Source organism: Callorhinchus milii, unplaced genomic scaffold, assembly GCF_018977255.1.
Source record: "Callorhinchus milii isolate IMCB2004 unplaced genomic scaffold, IMCB_Cmil_1.0 Scaffold9, whole genome shotgun sequence".
In the NCBI taxonomy this organism is placed as follows: domain Eukaryota; kingdom Metazoa; phylum Chordata; class Chondrichthyes; order Chimaeriformes; family Callorhinchidae; genus Callorhinchus; species Callorhinchus milii.
The window spans coordinates 5,880,104-5,901,413 of record NW_024704750.1 but is presented as its reverse complement, the minus strand read 5'-3'; the positions used below and the strand labels follow the sequence as shown (position 1 = coordinate 5,901,413).

The following is a 21,310-nucleotide window of genomic DNA, read 5'->3' as shown; positions in this document are numbered from 1 at the left end:
GGGGTTGGGGGGGGGGGAGGGGGGGTAAAGGCAGGGCGTGTTGAGGGGCGGTGGCAGCGTCGCTCCGCTCTCCGAGCGCAGAGTGACTCCGGGTAAAAATGGCCGCCAGGCTCCCACTCCGCCAACCAGCGCCAGCGGCAGGAAGCGCGTCACTGCCACACGCCCCGCCCACCACCACCATCACCGGAAGTGCTGGGGACAAGTGAGGAGGAGGAGGGACTCACTCGGCGTCAAGAGGCGCTGTCCGGTGCAGAGCGTCTAATAACAATAATAATCCCCTGCATTTGCGATACAGCGCCTCGTCGCACCTTCGAGACGCCTCGAAGCGCTTCGCAGGGTACAGTGAATTGACTGCACACCGAGCGGGCGAAACGCCAGCAGCCGATTGCGCGCAGCGGCCTCCCACGGACGGTCGTGGATTGAGTGACCAAATTATTATTATTATTATTATTCTTTGTTTTGGAAGAATTATTACCCCCCCCCCCCCACCCCGGGACAAGCGATCCGGGTTCCGGCTTACTGCTGGGGAAACGGGTGAGAAGTAAGGAAACTCGCCCGTTTTGACCTACCGGCAACAACAACAACAACAACTAGATTCCATTTATAAAGCGCCTTTCACGTCAGGAGGACGTCCCAATCGAATCGAGGTCAATGACCATCCTCGCGTTTGACACACGACCTCGTCACCTGTTGGAAGAGTATCACAGGTGATTGCTGTGAAGCGCACTGGCTACTTTTGAGGCCAAGAGTAGCAGCCAATTTATGCACAGCAGGTTCTCCTTTGGACTGCCCACGGAATGACCAAATGTATCTAAGAGGAATAATCATCCCTGCATTTGTTATGGTGCCTTATCCTACTGAAAGATCAAGAGAGCTGCAAGAAAAAACATAATCCTGTTTCGCAAAACCCTGAAATGTAATTGACAAACTATCTCCCCGGGGCTTGGGGGGGGTGGGGGGGTAAAGTAAGCAGGGTTCTCTTAGAGCTGAGCTGTGTCCAAGGCGACATGCTTGGCAATAGAATGTCAGATTGAGTCAAAGCTTTGTGGGAATATTGATAGTCCGGTTCTTGAGCCAGGAAGGCCCTCTGTGCTACAGAACACTTATGTTAATAGACCAGCCTGTTTGGTTCATCAGCAAGAGTGGGAGGAAAAGATCAGTCACTGGGAGTTGGGATTCTCTTTTTAACCCAACAAGCCAAAGTTACAATGGGTACAGTGATCCTAGCTGGACAGGCAGCAGGGAGATTGCCAAACAGTGCCCTCAATTACAAGATTTTTTTTTGCTGTTTAAAATTGAGCCATAGCACAGCATACGCTCCAAATATTGGCTCTTGCCAACCCGCACCCAAATTGCTGCAATATTAGGTAAGCAGGGCACGTCTCACCGTTTCAGATAGGGAAATCTGCATTTGTAAGTGGCATCTATATGTGGACCTTAAGCATGGTGATAGGTTTCTCCATGTGTCAGACATCCAGCTGACCAACAAATATAATTTCTAAAGATTTATAATTAATTTTTGGAAGTTGCAATCCGTTATTATGAACCTCTCACTGACACAATGGTTATTCTATCCCCTGACCATCCCAAATTAAATTCTAGCCAGATGACATATAACTCATCCCATCCTGTTGGAAGTAATTAGTTTAGCTATCTGACAGCTGTGAATTTCTGCTTTTCATACAGAGTAGAGGATGAGTAAAAAGGTAGCAATTTCATTAAGTGTGGCATCAGGTTGTTCTTCTAGTTGATGAAAAACACTTTTTTAACCCTGGGAATGAATGAATTCACTCCTTCGTACTTTTAATTTTGCATAATACAGATTTTATGTGCTATTGAGTCACTGACTTTAAATTATCCTTTAAAGAGATACACGTGGGTGTAATGCTGCCTGTAAGAGAAATCAGTCTCTCACAAGCAGCATTACATGGTGTAGCAGCTGATGATTTCTGTGGCGATTGGATTAGAGATGAGTTCTTATAAGTCAATGACTTGAAAAGAAACTCAAGAGTATTTAATGACTGTGATGCTATTTTCATTTTTTTGTTCAGAATTTGTTCTTTAGTATCAGGAATTTAATATAATACACATATTGCAGCACATCTATATCAGAGTATGTCATGATTGATGTTTATCTGGAATATAGTTCTATGATATAACATGCTTATATAATAGTACTTGCGTTTGATAAATCACATGTTTGAGACATCTCAAAGCACTCCAGAGAATATACTGTAAAGTGGATTGACTGTATTTTGTGGGCGGTCACCAATTGCGCACACCGGTGTCCCAGTTGTGAGAAATATAAATCTATTATGTTATTGGTAGGAAACTGAGAAGCAAAATACGCAAGTCTTGACTGAAACGTGCTTGGTCAATTTCACTGCAGTTCCTAATGGGTTTTTGTCTTCGGCACAAAACAAATAATTCAGTGTTGTTGTAGATATCATACAGTGCTTAGTGTAAGAGATAAAAATGGTATAGTGGAGGGGATAAAAATGTCATAGTGGAGGAGTGCTCTCCTGGGATTGGTGATGAGGGAAGACGAGCTCTTATCTACACCAGAATCATGCTGAACGCTGTCGTAAAATTGATTTCATTTACTTCTATGGACATATCTTACCTTTAAGCACATTTTTTTCTCCTAAACATTTCTTAATGATCTCATCCCTGATATTACAATCCTAAATGTGAAGTAAAAATAATGTTACAGCTCCATCAATGCCATCAAAATATCATACTCCCTTCTTTCTTCAACCAATGATGTAGCAATAATAGTCATTGAATACTGATTGTCAGCTTTGTCTTGTGTATATTTCTGTGTGCAAATACATGTATAGCATCATGATCCCAAAATTGTAAGTTAAACCTCCATGACTTCAATTCAAATACAGTAACAAAAGCACAATTATGACTAGCTCCATCTAGTGGACTGGTTGAGGTCTATCGCAAAGCATGTAAATTAGAGGGGGATTTATTCTTTCATCAGCCAAAGCTCATCATATTTCACTGCTCAACACACCAGAATTAGTGATACATAATAGTATCTATAATAGATACAATATAAAATTAATTTTCTAATAGATGAAATGTCCATCCGCCAAGAACAAAATAGCCAATTGATGTAGACATGATTTATACCTCATCAGAAAGGTGTTGCATGGGGGAGCGTCGCAGGCATATTTTGGGGGTTCTATTGTTGACTAGCTATTCTAAAAAAATGCTTTAAGCACCCAGTATACATGATATTCTGCAACAAAGTATGAACAGAGATCACACACCCTTCTGGAGATGCATCTTCTATTCTAATAAATGTCTGTCCGACCCATCAAGGTTTCACCTTGATTTGGATTTGACAATCAGACTGAAGAGTTTGAAGCTCCAATAACCACTAAAGACACTAAACTTTTCTGATTTGCCTTTGTTGAGACAGCGCCTCTAACTACATGAGTTTCGTAAAGCATCATGGTTTGCAAACATTGGTAAATTATGTGGTACTACTTTTAATAGTCAAACTTGTTTTCAGCAATTACTCATCAGAATGGACCAAGTTATGTAAACCTTTATGCAAGCGTGGCCTCTGAATAAGGGTTCATTTGGTTTATTGACCGGGCCCAAAAATTTAAAATAATTCCAGACCCACATGTAGACTCATCAGACTCTGAATGCATTCACTGCTTCACCGGTGAGATGGAAAGCTAGGGCATCACATGGGCTGCTCTGCTCAGCGTGAGTAAATGCACTTTGAAGTCTAGGAGTGGTAATGCATTACCATTAAGTTCATTTAAATCCACTTAGAACTGGTTGCTGAAAAGAGCTTCTGTGCACCAACAGGCTTAAAAAAAAATTGTCACCAATTGCATTAGATGAATAGAGGTGGTTTACTAGAGGTGGTGGGGGGGCGGAAAAGAAAAATCAGTCAACTGTCCTAGGGTGGTTGCTTTAACAGGTTTGACTAGTTGGATTATTTATTTCCTTAGTTGCTCAGATCTGATTCTTAGTACGTGTGACTACTTTTTCAATAAAATGGTATTGCACTTATTGTTTTCTGAGGATATGGTTTTTGTATTTTATTTTTCCCTGTGCTCTCTGGATCATGTTTCCTGCCATTGACCCGAGTAGTAGATTTATATTGGGCCTCAGTCAGTATTGGTTTCAACTAGCTACTGGAATACAAATGGCAAGAACCAACAATTACTGCAATCATTTCAAACTTGCAGCAGCTTGGTTGTGACTTTTGCTCCCTCAGTGCTATGCATCACCTTACTCTATACCTTCAGGAAGAACTCAATGAACTCAATAACTGGCGTCAAAAAAACTACCAAAACAGCAGATCCTTAAACCGCCACCGTCTTGATCTTTCCTACCTCTGCAATCTCCTAAACCTTTACCAACCCATCTGCTCCCTCCTTTCGGTGGGCCCTTGCCTGCTGTACTCCCCTCTGCAGCCCCTCCACCTCAAACCCTCAGTTGCTTTCAAGGCTCGTATCATGACCTTCCTTTTTGACTGTGCCTTTGGTCATCTTCCCACACCACTCAATCTCCCCATCCCTTTGGATTCTAACCCCAGCTCAGGTGCAAACCCTTCACTGAACATCCTCCCGACTAAAATCAGGCAAAGTTCAATTATATGCAGACCACCTAAGCACAGCAATGTCCAACTGGAATTGAATACACTCCCCTTGAAGGAATGTAGCCTCCTTCCTTCCAGAAAGTACTGTGAATAATAAAAATAGCAAAAACCAAGGCTGTGTGTCCTGTAGCTCAGTGGTTAGAGCACTCGCTTTGCAAGTGAGACCGGAGTTCAATTCCAGGCAGGTCAGGGCGAAACCTTGGGCAAGTTTCCTTACTCCACACAGAGCCTAATAATAATCCCACCAAAACCAATAATAAATTGGTCATTTTCAATCTACGACTCTTTGTGAGACATTGCTGTGTGCAATTGGCTGCTGCGTTCGCCCACAGATATACAGTCAATTCACTTTACAGTGTGTTCTGTGAAGCGCTTTGGGACATCCTCCCAACGTGAAAAGCGCTATATCAAATGCAAGGATTATTATTATTATTATTATGGTATTCTAACCAGTGGGGGGGGGGGGGGAGAATCAAACTTCACCATTGCCAACACTGTCTGGTGTATCCCAATGCTTTTCCAACTCAGGTGAGATTTCTTCCCATTTGGACTTTCATTTGCAGGTTTAACAGGAGCATAGTGGGAAGGATTGCTACCCACTGACTAATCTATCCTTCAAAGTCCTACTGCTGAGCAATGGTAATTCAAGCAAAAGATAACTAGGAATACAGAACGCAATCCCCTTTATTTGCATTTCACATCCCTGTATAAACGTGCAGCAAATCCAGAATTTAGTGCCCAATATCAAGACAAAAGTGTCACAAATAAGCTGCTAATGTTAGGTAATTGGTCAGACAGTTTAGACCCAGGACATGCCATTTTAAGAATTCTAAAGTGGCAGAAGAAGCATCACTATTTCCATTGAAGAATTTGTTACAGCAGAGACCGATTTATGGGCTTATTTCTTCATTACAAGTGACTTTCCACTGCAAGAAATCCTCAACAGAAGAAAACTTTTGCACAACAAAGCAACACATCAAATAGCATCAATGTCTATATCATCTTCCTCCTTTCCTGGCTTTACGGTTTTCACTGTTTCCACTTTCAGTTCCCTTGCAGAACTGTCGTAAACAACCTGCAACGAACCAAAACATTTTTTGAGTGAACTCCACAAAAGAAATTTTGCATAGAAAACAGATGCATACTCTAAACAGAAATCTTTCACCGAGTGAATGTTCAGCCACAGGAATAAGAAGGGAGTTAAACCAATAAAGAGAGCTCAAAAAAAACCTTTTATAATTGTGCCAGTCCTTTTGACTGCTCATAATCTATACAAACTGTATAAATGTGAACCATCAGTGTGCTAATTCAGTACCCAATACCAAGATGTCACAAATAAGGTGCTGATATTTTAGGCAATTAGTAACAATTTAGACTTGGGACATGCCATTTTAAGAAATGCAGTCAGTTGGGAAATTATGCAGAGATAGTCTCTACATATACGTAGGGCTACTGGCAGTCATTACCTCCACATCTTTCTCTTCATCATCTTCCTCCACTTCCTCTTCAGACTCTTCTTCAGCTTCTTTCAACCACTTAACAAATGGGTCAGCTTTTGCATGTATCTCTTTGGCGAGCTCCTTTGGGATATACTTTTTCGAAACCTATTGAGGTTACAATGTTAGGACACAATAAAAAAATTAGAATACAAAAAAGCTAGTGGGAAATCTTCGGTTTTGAAATAAGGTTCACAGATGCAACTTCAGTAAGTGAACAATGGCCAGCTCTTGGGCCTGTCAAGTTGCCAGCAACATCACTGGTGCTTTTTCCATTGTGATTTGGCTGTGCCTTGTGCACTGTGTTACCAACAGCAAAAGACCCAGAAATTGGCCTTTATAATAATCCTTGCATTTGATAGTGCTTTTTACATCTTCAACATCTAAAAGCGCTTCACAGAATATGCTGTAAAATGAATTGACCGTATATTTGTGGGTGAAACGTGGCAACCAATTGTGCACAGTAGTGTCCCACAAACAGTCGTGGATTGAAAATGACCAATTTATTATTGTTTTGTTTTTGGAGGGATTATTATTAGGCGTGTGGAGTAAAAAAAACTTGCCCAAGGAATTGAACCCAGGAGTCTCGCTTGCAAGGTGAGTGCTCTAACCACTGAGCCACAGGACTCCACAGAAAGCCAGGTCCATAAAAAACAAATGAATTAAGCACCATACCAGAATTGAGAAGTACCTAATTTAGTAACAAAAGGAACTTGCTTTGACAACAAAGCTTTGAATGCCCGGAACACCAACAACGAGCATTTATATAGCACCACTCGTGCAGGGCAGCATCCCAGTCTAAAACAGATTCAACACTAGTTACCTTTTCAGCCCAGGCAAGGATGACCTCTTCTTCCAGGAGATCAGCATCATACAGCTGCTTCAGGATGTGAGGAACTCTGGGAAGTAGTTGATCCCTATGCATTTTCACCAAACACTCAAAGCCACCAAGGAGATACTTCTGAGCTTTTTTGTTGCCATGGCAGAACTATTAGGAAATAGGTTGCCAATTAATAATCACATCATGCTAACTTGCACAGAACATTTGTAAGAAAAAAAAGAAACTTACACGCAGAAAGTGACGTTTGTATTTCTTGATTTGCTCTCTTATGTTCTCATCAAAAAGCAGCTCGCTCAATATGAGGGGGCCCATGGCTTTTACATCCAGCCTTTCAGCTTCTGACAGAAGGTCCTTATCAGCAGAGTCAATGATTCCCTCTTCTTTCTTTTGCTGGAAAATAATGAAGGGTGAAACCTAAGTCACATGGCATTGAAGAAATAATCATTAACCTAGCGTATCCTGTTCTTTGAAGCAAGATGGGCACCATAGTTCCAATATATTGCAACATGGAATCTGAACGGAAAAAATGGAAATCCAAAGTTTCAATTTATTTTCCTACAACTAAATTGCTTAAAATATTAAAAATTGTTACTTATAGAAAGGGAATTTTATTTAACTACTATTTGTAAGGTTTTCCCTATACTGTTAAGATCAAAACAAGGAAGGTTGAAATTCCTTCCCAAGCAATATTTTACACACAGAAAGCAGCACAGTTCATCAAAATTACCAATGTTCAAGTTATACTAGTACCAGAGGCAAGAATATAGTTTCTACATAAATAGAAAAACCCTCACTGCAAAACTAATTAGTTCCATAAGAATCCAATTAGATTAAAACCACAGCCAAATTATGCAATACAATGGAGAATATGATATGGTACATTAGGCATAATGAAAACACTACAAATGGTAAAATCACTGTGCAAGATGGATCCAGAAAGTTTCCAGCTTAATACCTGCTCCAAGGTGAGGGATCATATCAACTGATAGCCCAATGGAGCCTTATTTGGCCTTAATGTCAAAGATGGGAGTCAGCCAGCCACTACCATCGACCCACACTACAAATTGCCCTTTTAGATGTTAATCAATTACTGGCTTATGTTATTCATTAATGCAATATTCAAATTGGTATCAATCCTGGCAGGAGTTAGTCATATGATCAATAACTACTTGGGTAAAGCTCTGGAAAATACCCAGTACTGTGGAATAGATGCTTTTCAGGAGAAGGTAGAAACAAAAAAGCTGGAGGGATAAAATAGTACATATTTAAATTATTCCAAATACCCAGTTTGAAAGGCACGACTATGATAATGAAATACCTTGACAAAGGCATAGAACAGGTTCACTCTCTCCTCCAATGGTCTCTCCAGGTCCTCACTGAGAGTTAAGTTTTTGGCATGTTCACTGATCTCACCCATTCTACGGCGCTGGGCCTCTTCTGTTGTTTCTTCACACCAGTCATCATCATCATCCTCTCGATCCTAGGAAATAGTTTGCAACATAAAAATCCCTAACAAAACATTCGAGGTCTATAACATAAAACACAAAACATCTCATTATAAAAGATTAAAGAATTTTCCAAGAGGCATGTTTGAATTTGCTCAGATTAAAAAATTGAAGCACACAGATTTAACTTCAGCTTCAAATAAGGTTCATACCAACATTTAATAGTGGAACGGTCAGTCGTTAAGTTTAATGCAAGTTAAGAAGTCCTCTCATTCACCTTCAAAATAAAAATCAGACCACCTATTAAAATGTGCTTACCACTACATCTGGAGCATCAAATTCATTACGTGTGGATGTTTCAGAAACAGATCCGTTTTCTTTATCTTTCCCCTTCTTGTTTCTCTTTTCTTTTTCTTTCTTAGCTGAGCCACCATCCCCATTTTCTGCAAAATAAGAATACTGTAAATGCAGATTCAATTCTGTTAAAACAGAATGATCAAACTAACTAAGAAGAGTGTGAATACTTACCAGGAGGATTTTTTAGAATGAATGTGCAGAGCTTGTGACGTGTGTCAAGCATGCCTCTGTATCCACAGGCTTTACAAGCGATGCCAATGGTTTGTTTCTTTGGATTGACATGCTAAAAGTGGAACAAAAATTATACAACCATTAAGTATTCAAGCTTGCTACTCAGCCATTTGCACAGACTAGACTGGCATTCACTCCCAACTTTATCAATATTTTATGCGATGACGAGACAGATTTTCAGATTGAGTGCACTTACCAGGTCAGTTTCAGGATTCTCACACTCATTACAAAGAACAAATTTTCTAATGAATCCATCCAGCATGTCTTGCAGTTTATTCGCCTCATGAGATCCATTCACAATATAACGGTCATTCTTTAAATCAAACTGGGTCTGAGCTCCCAGCTCACAACCAAAAAACTTGGTGGGATCTGCAAGATTTTAAATAAGTGTGTTAGTCAGAACAGAAAGGAACATATCAATCTTTCAGAGCCCAGTTTGTAATGAGTTGTGGCTGCAACTGGCTAGGGGAGAGCGATAACAAAGGAGGAAAGAGTGAATATTCAGGCAGCCAGATTCCTCCCGTGATCTGTACAGAACTCCCAAGTGGATTACATGTCAAATCAGCATAATTCAACTGACTGATTTCATTTCCACAAGAAATGAAAAAAAAATGTGCAGACTCCTATAAGATGTCACCTATGGATCCATTAAATAACTGACTGGCATTACAATAGCACTTTCGCCACCAACTCTTCGAGTGTCGAGTATGCTGGCCAGCATTTCATGGGCATCTGCTACCATCTTATCTTTCACATAAAGAGTAATTTAGATGTCAAATGATATTTGATGGCTGCAATAATAAAGCTGTAACAACCATTATTCATGCTGCACAAACCACAGAAAATCATGTGCAGCATTTCACAGAATGTTCTAGATTCTTCTAAAATCAGCCAATAGGTGGCACAAATGAGCAATGCTGAAATGACTCCCACTGCAAAATGAACTTGTGCTTTAGTCAGCAATGGAAAATGGGAGGCTAATATTTACAGCGTCAGAGAATCCAAAAAATGAACTTTACCAGGTGTTATACAGAAATATTCTGTCTTGGACTGATGCTGCTGAGCAATTGACTCAATACAAATTAGTTAAAATCTATTTTGGCTCATTAAACACTTATTCAATTTAACCCACAAGGGGTTCTCTATATTTAGAGATGACAAATAAAAAACTTTATATATAGACAGCCACTTCAAAAATTAGTTCCCACTTACACGTTGGAGGCCGATTAAGCGCCTTGGCAACGTCAACCATGTTGACTATTACGGTCTTTATTCCATTCCCTTTGCCCTCGACCTGAGGAAAGTAATTTATATTTATTTAAGGAAAATAAAGAAATTAGCAAAAGATCCAAAGTTAAGGCAATTTGTAAAACTATCAGCAACACCACTGAACTATCCTTACCTTAGCAATCAGACGGGGCATTTTGTACCGATAGAACTGGTCAGAAACACTGCGGTTGACATTGACAGCCATTCTGGTTTACTATTAGATTTATGAGTAAAGTGAAAAGATCTTTGAATTGAATTTTTTGGTATCTTCTGTCTGGAGAAGAATGGATGACATAAACAATTGCAAGTGTACTCGGTCTCTGACATGAAAAAGTTTGCGCCACTGAGGCTGCGAGTTCCCCGCTTGTTGGTTAGGTTTCCTCGACACAGGTACCAACGGCTGCGCAACAGCTCTGTAGTAGAAGGGAAGCGAGAGAAAGATTAGGCATGAATTGCTCATATTTAGTGAAATGCAACACGGTTGAATCCAAATCATTAATCTTCCAACCCTCTACATTTGCGTTTATATTCATGCTAACCTACATTATCAAACCACCTTCGCTCCAATGTCCCGAATATTAGCAACTAGCGAATTTACGGGCATTTCTGATTCAAGGTCTAGTTGATCGAAGAAAAAGTGGTTTGGACACTTCAGAAATCGCTCACTGCAAGAATGCAATCGTTTCATACTCGCAACAGAAGAGGCTTTAAGTTATGAAAACGATTGCGTTCTCAAGGAGGGAGGGTGGGTGGTGGTGCAGGGCAGAAGCGAAGGGGGGAGGGGAAAAACGAGACAGCATATACCCACTCCTCGTACAACACTGTAAATCCACCTCCGAAAGTTCATATGACAAAATGTAATAAAAACATCCTCAGAGCAGGACAAGTGCACTTTAATTTTATATAAAAAAAAGACACACACACAAAAGTACATCAGGACCTCATTACGTGACCACGCTGTCCGCAGATCAATATAGAAAATAAGTTTTTTTTAAAAAAAATAAAGCGGGGCACTAAACCCCCCCCCACACCAGCCCCCTCCCTCCCTACCCACCCACCACCCCCTCCCTCCCTAACCAAACCCCACCCCCCGCAACCCACCCCCACCCGAACAAGGTGAAAAGCTCACTCCCAGACCTTAACGATCATGAATCTACGAGAAAACTACGCGACCCCATCCCCCGCTGTGGCATTTGATGGGGGGGGGGGAAGGTGGGGGGGGGGGGGAGAAGAGGAGGGAAGGGGGAGAAGAAGAGGGAGGAGGGTGGGAGGGGGGGAGAGAGGAGAAGAGCTGATAAAGAGCGAGAGGGGTGGTGAAGCGGTTGGGCGCTGAGTCATGCCCTGATGCAGCAGCCTCTGCAGTCAGTACACGTGTGAGTGAGTCACCCGCCGCCCGACAATACGCATCGCCTACCGCAGGAGTCGGGGGGGGAGGGGGAGGGGAAGGGGGGAGGAAAGGAAGCGAAAGATTCTTTTAAAAAAAAAGTTTTAAAGAAGGAGGAGAAAAAAAAACACGCGACAGAATACTCTCCGAAGCGTTTTCGCTACATTTTTTTCAGCGACGGTAATGAGTAAACTCTCTCACGCGCTCTCTCTCTCTCTCTCGCGCGCGCGCTCGCTCTCTCTCTCTCTCTCTTCCCTCTCACCAGCCGACACAGCCACGACTGGCGCATAGTGCGTCACAGGGCCCGGCCCGCACGACGCCATTTTGAAAGCCTCGCACGGTCGGTGTCTCTCTCACTCTCCCCCCCCCTTCCGCTCGGTCGGTCGGTCGGCCCCACTCCTTCACGCGGACAGTCTCTCTTCCCCACCTCCCATACCCCCCACCCAATTGCTCTTCGCACGGTTAAACCCCCCCACCACCTCCACCAACTCCATCCATCGCCGGTTATTTTCTTCTCCCTCCCCCCACCCCTTCCAGTCGGTCCCACTGTCGCCACGCTCCCTCCCCAAGTTTTTTTTCTCCTCTCACCGGCCTTGTTTTTTTTCGAAAAAATGTTTTTTCTCGACGCCCCCCCCCCATCCTCCTCCTCCTCTTTCTTTTTCTCTCCTCCCCTCCCCCTATATTCCCCCCCCCCCCGCCGCCCCACCATTTTTTTTTAAAATGACGAGTCCTTACCGTTTTCACGAAATAAAGACATAAACACAAGCCTAATCGCTCTCTTGGTTTAGGGGTGAACTACTTGAACGGCACGTCGTGGTGCCGAGACGCCGAACACCTTCCCCCCCTTCTGTGCGAAAAGAAATTAAAAAAAAAGGCCCTTCTTTTCCGGAGCGAGATGTCCTCGTTCGCGAGAATCTGCTGAGAAAGAGAGAGAGAGAGAGAGAGGAGTGAAAAAAAACACTTAATTATACCAAGGAACGTGGATCTCAATTAACCGACGATTTTAAGCTTTCAGGTTTTTTTTAAAAAAAAGTTAACGAGCTTTTCCCTCCGTCCGCTTCCAACCGTCGCCGCTCACCTCGACAGCGTTCACTCCACGACCGAAAAAACGCCTTTCTGTACTAATGCCAGTTGCTCCGGGGGGTGGGGCGGGGGGGGCGGAGGAGGGGGAGGGGGAAAAAGGTGTCAACGCAACTTGCTGGCACGCACGCCAGGCCCCGCCCTCGGCCGAGTAACCCGCCTCCCTCATTGGCGAATGGCGCCGCTCCGATTGTCTGGCGTGCGCCGAGTCACCCGTCGATCAAAGGCCGCGTCGCTGCGGGCGTCAAGTTAGGGTGAAGGAGAGGGGGTTGCGCGCGCACGTACAAAGGCACATGCCGGAGAGGGGGGGGGGGCGGCCCCCGTGAGAGGGGAAGGCGTTGGCCCCCGCCATGTCCACGGCTACGTGGGCTGATTGGCTGACAGCGGCCAAACGGGTCTGATTGGCTGATCGCGGCCACGGGGGTCTGATTGGTCGACTGCAACCACGCCGATTGGCTGACCGCCACCACGCTGATTGGCTAACCGAGGAGCCGGGGGCTGATTGGCTCAGGTGGCCGATGGGTGACTGCGGCCACGCGCTGAGGCCGAGGGCCGGGGATTGCGTCATTTTGCGCGAGCGGTTGCGAAATTGTCGTCGTCCGCACGCAGAGAGAAAAAAAAAGGGCGTTGGGCCGGGCCGGGCTTCCAGAAGAGTCCGCAGGGTTTTCGCGGACACTTTAAAAGAGTTGGCATTAACGGCCCCTTCCTCGTGTCGCCGAGACGTCTCAAGGCGCCTCGCGGGACCGATGATAATAATAATAATAATCCTCGCATTTGATATAGCGCTTTTCACGTCGGGAGGACGTCCCAAAGCGCTTCACAGAACACACTGTAAAGTGAATTGACTGTATATTTGTGGGCGAACGCGGCGGCCAATTGCGCACAGCAATGTCCCACAAACAGTCGTAGATTGAAAATGACCAATTTATTATTGTTTTTTAAGTTTTTTGGAGGGATTATTATTAGGCTCTGTGTGGAGTAAGGAAACTTGCCCAAGGTTTCGCCCTCTGCCTGGAATTGAACTCAGGTCTCTCACTTGCAAAGCGAGTGCTCTAACCACTGAGCTACAGGACTCCGATGATAATACTCCTCACGATAGGGGTCCGCTGTAAGGCCTGGCGGCCGTGTAGGTTGTGGCCGAACGAGGCAGCCGGACCCACGGCCGTGGGGGGGTGGGGGGCGAGTGACCAAAACGGGGGCTTTCTCCCGGTCGACAATACCGCCACTTTTTTTTTTGGGGGTGGGGGGGAAATAAAGGGTCACTCGCTGCCCTTGAGACGCTGCGGCGCGTGACTTGGCCGCCGCCTACGCGCCAACAGAGCGCTCTCGCTACATCTCACAGCGTTACCCCTGCGTCTGTCTCTCGGTTGACGCCCCCAAGACGCTGGAAACGTCAAGGGTTCGCGCCCAGCTCAAAGCGCTCCGCGGGCAACACGCCGGATTGTTGACGCAAACGGTTTTCCGCGCGGCGAAAGCTGCTGTGCGTCCTGTCCAGCAGAAGTTGCACGTGCTTTTCCAAGTCACGGGCGGTTGAAAATGTTTGACGTTTCATCTTCGCATGTTAAGATTTTTTTTTAAACAAAGCTTATTCTTCCAAATGTACACAGGTTATGGGTCACGATATGATTGGTGATATCCTCCATACAGTACTGTATTAGTCCTTTATTTCCGTTTAAATCATTAAATGTTCTAGCATATATGGCGCAACAGAACACAACCATAACATGGTCAAATGTGTCAATATTTGTAGGAAAACTTGGATGTACAAAATGTACGGTGCAGGAGAACAGGATTCGAGCAGATAGCTTCTGTGGGGGAGGTCACACCAGCACAGACACAACATGGCAAACGACCTTCTGTGCTGCACATTTTCTCTTATTCTAGATGATTTACAAAGCAGATCGACAAATTGTGTTTTGGTAAGATTGTCTTCAGTAAAAATATTCATATAAGTCTGACTCATTCCTTGCACACGGGTTTAGCGACAACTTCTGTAATAAATAATTTCTTGGTGTATGTTTTGCAGCAGCCACTCTCTTAATATCAGCAGCATGTTCAGACAGAAAAATATAAGGTTAAGCAACAAAAATAAGCAATTTCTAACTGCTAATCTCTCACTAATTTACTGAGAGAATAATTATCCTATTTTTTGTGTCTTCAACTCCAATGTAAACACTCTGAGATGCTACTCCGTGTGAATGACGCTATATAAATGGAAGTTGTTGTTGTAATGTACCTCTTAGCTAGTTACCATAACAAATGTTTATCAACCAACGGCCCATATTTTTCAACCAGATTATAATTGCAATGTAATCCCAGTTAAAAATACCTTAAACCCTGTATTTCGCACATTTCCCTAGGCCTGGAAAATCAACAAATTATTTAATTTTATCTTTACACTAAATATAATTACCATATAACTTAAGGTTCAATAAATAATCAGAAAAAGGTAGTACTGCCAGATGTATGGGAATTCACATTAGTATGTTAAGGAACATGGACAAATTAGACCCCAATATCTTATAAAATTAAGTCCCATCACAAGCCCTCCAATTTCTCCCTTCCATTTTATCTATACCTCTGATTTCTCCCTGCCTCTTTAGTGATGGTTTAGTAATTAAACTAAGGCAGCAGTGATACTAATGCCTTAGGGAAAGACCCACTACAGGTCACTTAAGTTGAGCTGCAATTTATTTGTATTAATACAGTAGCAAATAAATCTTACAATAAATTCCATGTGCCACCTGGGATTTTTCTAGAATTGCAGAAATTCACATTAACCAAGTAAAAACTACCTGGAGGACATTTTACTCATACCCACATTCCAGCTAATTCCTGAATTGAGACGAAGAACATGCAAGATTCTTTTGAAAAAGTAATCATTAATAAATGTTCTCACTGTAAGACAACCAATTCCTGTTGCATTGAACATCTGAGACAAATGCATATACCCAGCAACTGTACAGTTAGATAACACAAAAAGATCACTCATCCAAAAATGCAAGCATAAGCAGTTTGGTGGTTTGTTGTTGCACAAAGTAGATTTCCATTTCAATACACATTTAAACTCCAATTGATACCAAGCCTCTTTATTATTCAGACTGAATGTAAATCAATTCCAATTTACACAAAATGAAATGTACAATAACAAATGAGCATTATATTTACAGTAGGAAAACATGTTATATATTAATACAATTATTATTCTAGCAGAATAATTCACACATCTAACAACATGTATTTGAAAAGCAATTCAAATGAACTTGTCAGGATCTGACTGGATCCTGTGGCAAGAATAAAAAATGCACGCAAATTAAGGCAATTTCTGATGTGAAAAATATCCAATTAAATATATTCAATTAAAAAATTGCTCTCATGATACCAATAATTATCACTTAAAATAAAGCTTTTTAACCAGTTTTACCAAAAAGATTTTTATCACACTTATAAAGGCATGTTATTGTTCTTCTAAGAATTATGTTATCTAGTCTTGAATTGTCTACAGCCAGATAAGAAAATTAATTTTGGTCAGTGTTAGTATGAATATCAATTTCTCATTCATCTAGTATCGGAAAGCACATGCTGCGGCAATATTCTCTCATTGCTTTCTGGTTTATTTTTAACATCATGATGATTTCAGTGGAACCCTTATGCTACCCTTTGCAATTGAACAGATGTGCTAAAATGGGATTCCCTCAAGACTCACACGATAGAAGAAGGTTGCTTGCTCGTCCTATTGGTTTTAGTCACGTACACAAGAGTTCATGAGGGATTTTGAGAAGAAAATAACTTTAGAAAACAAGGCAAGGTTCCTGTGGCAAGGCTTCCCCCAACAAAAAATTACACTGATCTTATGTGCTTTGTGATTAGATTTGAAAAATCTTAACTAGTGCTGATGAACAGAGTTGCTGATACTGTAATTCTGCCAAAAAACAATCTGCCAATTAAAATGTTTTTCTTATTAATGAGCAATTAATTAGGATAGAGCTCTTGCTACTCAGGATGTTATTCTGAACGTGGGCTGAACATAGAGCAGCTGCCCACCTGCAGCCTAACTCACATTTCACAAGCAGCCTCTGAGACAGTGACAGATGCAGAGATGCCATAGGTTCATTATTGCTCCTATCACGTTTTTTTTAAAAAAATTATTAATAAATATAATATTACAACAGAAATCCCAAACAAACACAATGTACATCTTCTGTTACATTGTTCCCTTTCTCCCAATTCAAAAACATTCCGTTCTTTACGTTGCATTCCTTCACCCCACACAGGTTGTGCACACGTTTTTTGGGACGCTATCTTTAAAACAGTCACCCATGTGCGCACCACATCCATGTGCGCACCCGCACACACCCTGATAAGCTGCTCTTGTCGGTTTCGGAAGGTGCCCCGATGTGCACCGTACACACATGTTTACTGTACATATATTTGTCAACCTACAGGATTTATTGATCCCAACAATAAAAGAAGGATTTTAAATCTCATTTGCACTTCCAGTCCTGTTCACTCTAGAGTAGGGATCGGCAAAAATACGGCCTGCAGGCCATATCCGGCCCGCCAAATGATTCTATCTAGCCCGTCATTGTGTCTAGCAATAGAAAAAATTATAGTTCATTCAGTCTCAGAAAGGCTCAGTTTTAAATGCGTCCCTTACGTTTCTTACTTTTGTCATAGCATCGATTTTTAATTGCTAAAGTCGTTAGTTTTTTTCTCCACAAATTTCGCCTTTGAATCAGATCGGGAACATCAGCCAATTACACGGTTTAGTTCTGCGCTCATTCCCTCCCTTCAGTCCTGAATCAGGCTGACGTCAGAAATGTACGGATCGGCAAATTTTCAAACACGCGTGCATGGCAACCGCGGCAATACTTTTCACTGAAGAGGACATTAATTCGAAATTAATTTATCAAAGAAGCGGGAAGTGGACGCTGAAGGCCGAATATTCAACAAAGAATGGACTTCTAAATATTTTTATACCAGTGTGGGTGGAAAAGCTGTGTGCTTAATTTGCAAACAAACTGTGGCAGTGCTCAAAGACTACAACTTGAATCGTCATTTTGAGAGCAAACATGCTTGCAAATATAAGAACGTTTTTACCGAAGAAAAAGGAAAGGAAGCTGATGAGATGGTTGTTCGAATGCAAAATGAGCAAAGCATTTTCACAAAACAATTTGTGAGACATGTTGAGGATAGGACACTAGGACACTAGGACAATTTATAAAGGAATGTATGGTTGACTCTGCCTCGATTTTATGCCCAGACAAGAAAAAACAGTTCGAGGACAATAGGACACTATTGTGAGACATGTTGAGGATATCTCTGAGAACCTGTATCTGCAGTTACAAAATAAAGCAGGCAATTTTGCATGTTTTTCACTGGCACTCGATGAGAGTTGTGATGTCAAAGACACAGCCCAGTTGATAATTTTTAATAGAAGTATCACCAAACATTTTGAGCTCACAGAAGAATTGGCATTAATGCAGCCAATGAAAGATACGACAACTGGAGAAGACTTTTTGGAGGCAGTAAATAAGTGTATCTTAAAATTAGGAGTGGAGTGGAAAAAATTGGTGAATGTGACCACTGAATGAAGCCCAAATCTGACGGGCAAAAATGTTGGGTTACTGAAAAGAATTCAAGATCAAGTCAAAGAAACAAATCCAGAACAGAATATTGTTTTTCTACACTGCATTATCCACCAAGAGGTCCTCTGTAAGAATGTTCTAAAACTATGCAATGTCGTGGACACAGTTACAAAAGTGGTCAACTACATTCGAGCAAGAGGATTAAACCATAGGCTATTTGTAACTCTGCTTGAGGAATTGGAATCCGAGCACACGGACGTTCTGTATCACACGAATGTAAAATGGCTTAGTTTAGGAAAGGTCTTGAAAAGAGTGTGGGAACTGAGAACAGAGATTAATTGATTTTTGGACATGAAACAAAAAGATTCAGATTTCCCACAGCTGAGTGATGCGAATTGGCTCTCTGATTTCGCATTTGCCGTTGATATCATGGGCCACATGAATGAACTGAATTCAAAACTGCAACGGAAGGGGGTCTTTGTGCACGATTTGTATGGCAGTATCAAGTCATTTATGACAAAATGATTTATTTTATCGCATCAGATAGGAAACAGGCAGATTGCCCACTTTCCAACTTTGCAGCAGATTACTGTTTACGATCAAAGCCATAAAAAGTATATTTTGTCACTACTTGATTTATATACCGAATTTTCTTACCAATTCCAGAATTTCAATTTGATCAAAAATGACCTGTCTTTGGTCTATTCACCTTGCTCATTTGATGTTGACAAAATCCCATTTGACCTCCAACTCAAGCTTATTGTCCTATAATGTGATCCATTGCTTGCGTAGCAATTCAAATCAGTGCCGCTTCCCAGTTTTTACTCCTATCTTAATGAATATATCTTTCAAAAAATAAAGGCTCATGCCCGGAGGATGCTTGTGCTGTTTGGATCAACATACATATGTGAGGAGACATCTTCTGTGATGAAATTCAATAAATTAAAACATAGATCTGCAATGACTGATGACCACCTTGCAGCAGTACTCTGCATTGCAACAACTGAGATGACGCCTGACTTCAATTGTCTGGTTAATGCACATCAGCGCTTTCGTTCTTCCCATTGAGTGAGCTTCTCACATTCTCATCAATATGTGAGTAAATGAATAAATATTGAATAAATGTCTGCTCAATGAGTTGTTTTTATTTAACCTAGTTTTAATGAATGTTAATTATATAGATTTTATTTTATGAATGTGTAAACTTGATTTTGAGCTATCATTAAGCACTTGCATCTATATTAAGTGTGTGGCCCGCGAAGCTTAGTGGCCCTTGAAGCTTACCAAAACTCGTGAAGTGGCCCGCCAGCCAAAATAATTGCCCATCCCTGGTCTAGAAGCATGGATACCACTCAAGAGGTGGTCCTCTCTCCTCTCTCCATGGATGCTGCCTGACCTGCTGCATGTTCCCAGCAACATCAGCATTTATTCAAGAGGTGGTTTTCAACATAAAATCTGATTCTGGTGTTGCACCAGCAGATTGGGATATTGCAGATAGTTGCAATATAAATGCTGCATTGTGCAAGCAATGTCACCATGAACGAGCAACTATTATTATAGGTCAACATAATGCTGATATTTATTTTTGTTCTTGTAGGGGCAAAGTGACGGTAGTTTAAAGCTGTTCTGCCTTTAGCTATCCTTGTACAGAGTTCTGTGAGAAACATGACTCCACACTGATTCTCAACTACAATAGTCTCAGATTCACAGGGTCTTATTTAATTAAATATTATCCCTTCGCATTAACTACTCTACAATGGATTCATCTGGTGCAGATTTTCAGTGATCCACTTCTTTTTCAATGACCAGTTCGAGCTCTCCCTTGCCACAGGTTCACACCTAACTTCCTTCTTAGGCTGTGCTGTGCTATCCATTCTGCAGCTACGCAGCTTTTACAGACTGCACAGTTTGCAGAGAATGCATTTCCCGTCCAGTTTACACATTCTTAACGTCTGCTGCCTCACTCAGGAAGTTTCTTGTAGTACATTCCTCATAGGCTTAGAATGTCCATATACGCCTCGATGCTGTTTTATCAGTTTAGTACCTCCTTCAGCAATATTCAAACCTCAAATTACAGGGAACAATAGTACAGCTATTAATATTTATTCTTGATGTTATTTATTCTTTCAGATGGAGCTCTCGAAAGAAACCCACATTAAGTAGCCTCTGATATTTTTAATATTTTTACATGTGCACAGGAGAATATTTAAACTCACTGCTTTATCTGCCTTTCTGTTTTTGCTCCTGTTAACCATGCAAGCAAAGCCTAACAGATAGCGTGGTCCCAGCTGCTCAAGCAGTGGGAAAGCTTGGTGAACAGTGCTTTCCATGGCAAGCTATTGGTTTTAACTGGTTCCCTGATCACCCCAGTCCTGGCCAGACTTCACTGGCTGCCTATCCCAGAGAGGATCAACTTCAAGATCCTCACCCTTGTTTTCAAATACCTCCACTCCTCTGCACCCCCCGACCTCTCTGACCTCCTCTTTCCTCACAACAGTGCCCGTTGTCTTCGTTCCACTGGGACTGGCCTCCTCCTTGTCTTCCGAATCCTCCACTCCACCCTCGGCGGCAGTGCCTTCAGCCACTATGCCCCGAGTCTCTGGAACTCCCTTCCTCACTCCCTTCGCTTCACCCCCTCTTTTCCTACTTTCAGGTCTCAACTGAAGATCTTTCTTTATGACCGCGCTTTTGGTCACCTTCCTCCCCCACCCTCGGCCCCAGGATGCGTTAATGTGAAGCGCTCTGAGACGCTGTCCGGCATAGAGGGTGCTATATAAATCCAAGTTGTTGTTGGTTAGACTCCAGCAGTACCCCAACACACACTCTGGTCCCTCAAAGCCTTGGCTTCTGCCAACTTACTGCATCTACTACTTTCTGGAATTTAGTAAGCAGGATGCATCCCTCCAGGGAAAGAGAGAGCACATTCCATTTCAATAAATATCTCTGAATTTTACATGTATAGGTAGAAAGCATGGAACTCAGTTTG

The 21,310-nt window shown here is 42.2% G+C and overlaps 1 protein-coding gene across 3 annotated transcripts; it reads right to left on the bottom strand.

Moving 5' to 3' along the window:
* Window positions 1-5,299: 5,299 nt before the first annotated feature.
* eif5 (eukaryotic translation initiation factor 5) lies at window positions 5,300-12,801 on the bottom strand. 3 transcript variants are annotated; one of them, XM_042338185.1, is made up of 12 exons: window positions 12,735-12,801; window positions 12,392-12,574; window positions 10,406-10,685; window positions 10,216-10,297; window positions 9,200-9,372; window positions 8,944-9,055; window positions 8,734-8,858; window positions 8,289-8,450; window positions 7,199-7,360; window positions 6,953-7,117; window positions 6,100-6,237; window positions 5,300-5,708 (listed from the first exon to the last, which is right to left on the bottom strand). In XM_042338185.1, the coding sequence occupies exons 3-12, from the start codon at window positions 10,475-10,477 to the stop codon at window positions 5,610-5,612; spliced, it is 1,290 nt and encodes a 429-aa protein (XP_042194119.1). In that variant the 5' UTR covers window positions 10,478-10,685; window positions 12,392-12,574; window positions 12,735-12,801; the 3' UTR covers window positions 5,300-5,609. The 3 variants fall into 3 exon arrangements, with proteins under 3 accessions (XP_042194119.1, XP_042194120.1, XP_007886481.1); XM_042338186.1 differs by having other exon boundaries at window positions 12,392-12,571; XM_007888290.2 differs by lacking the exons at window positions 12,392-12,574; window positions 12,735-12,801 and adding an exon at window positions 11,410-11,445.
* Window positions 12,802-21,310: the final 8,509 nt, after the last annotated feature.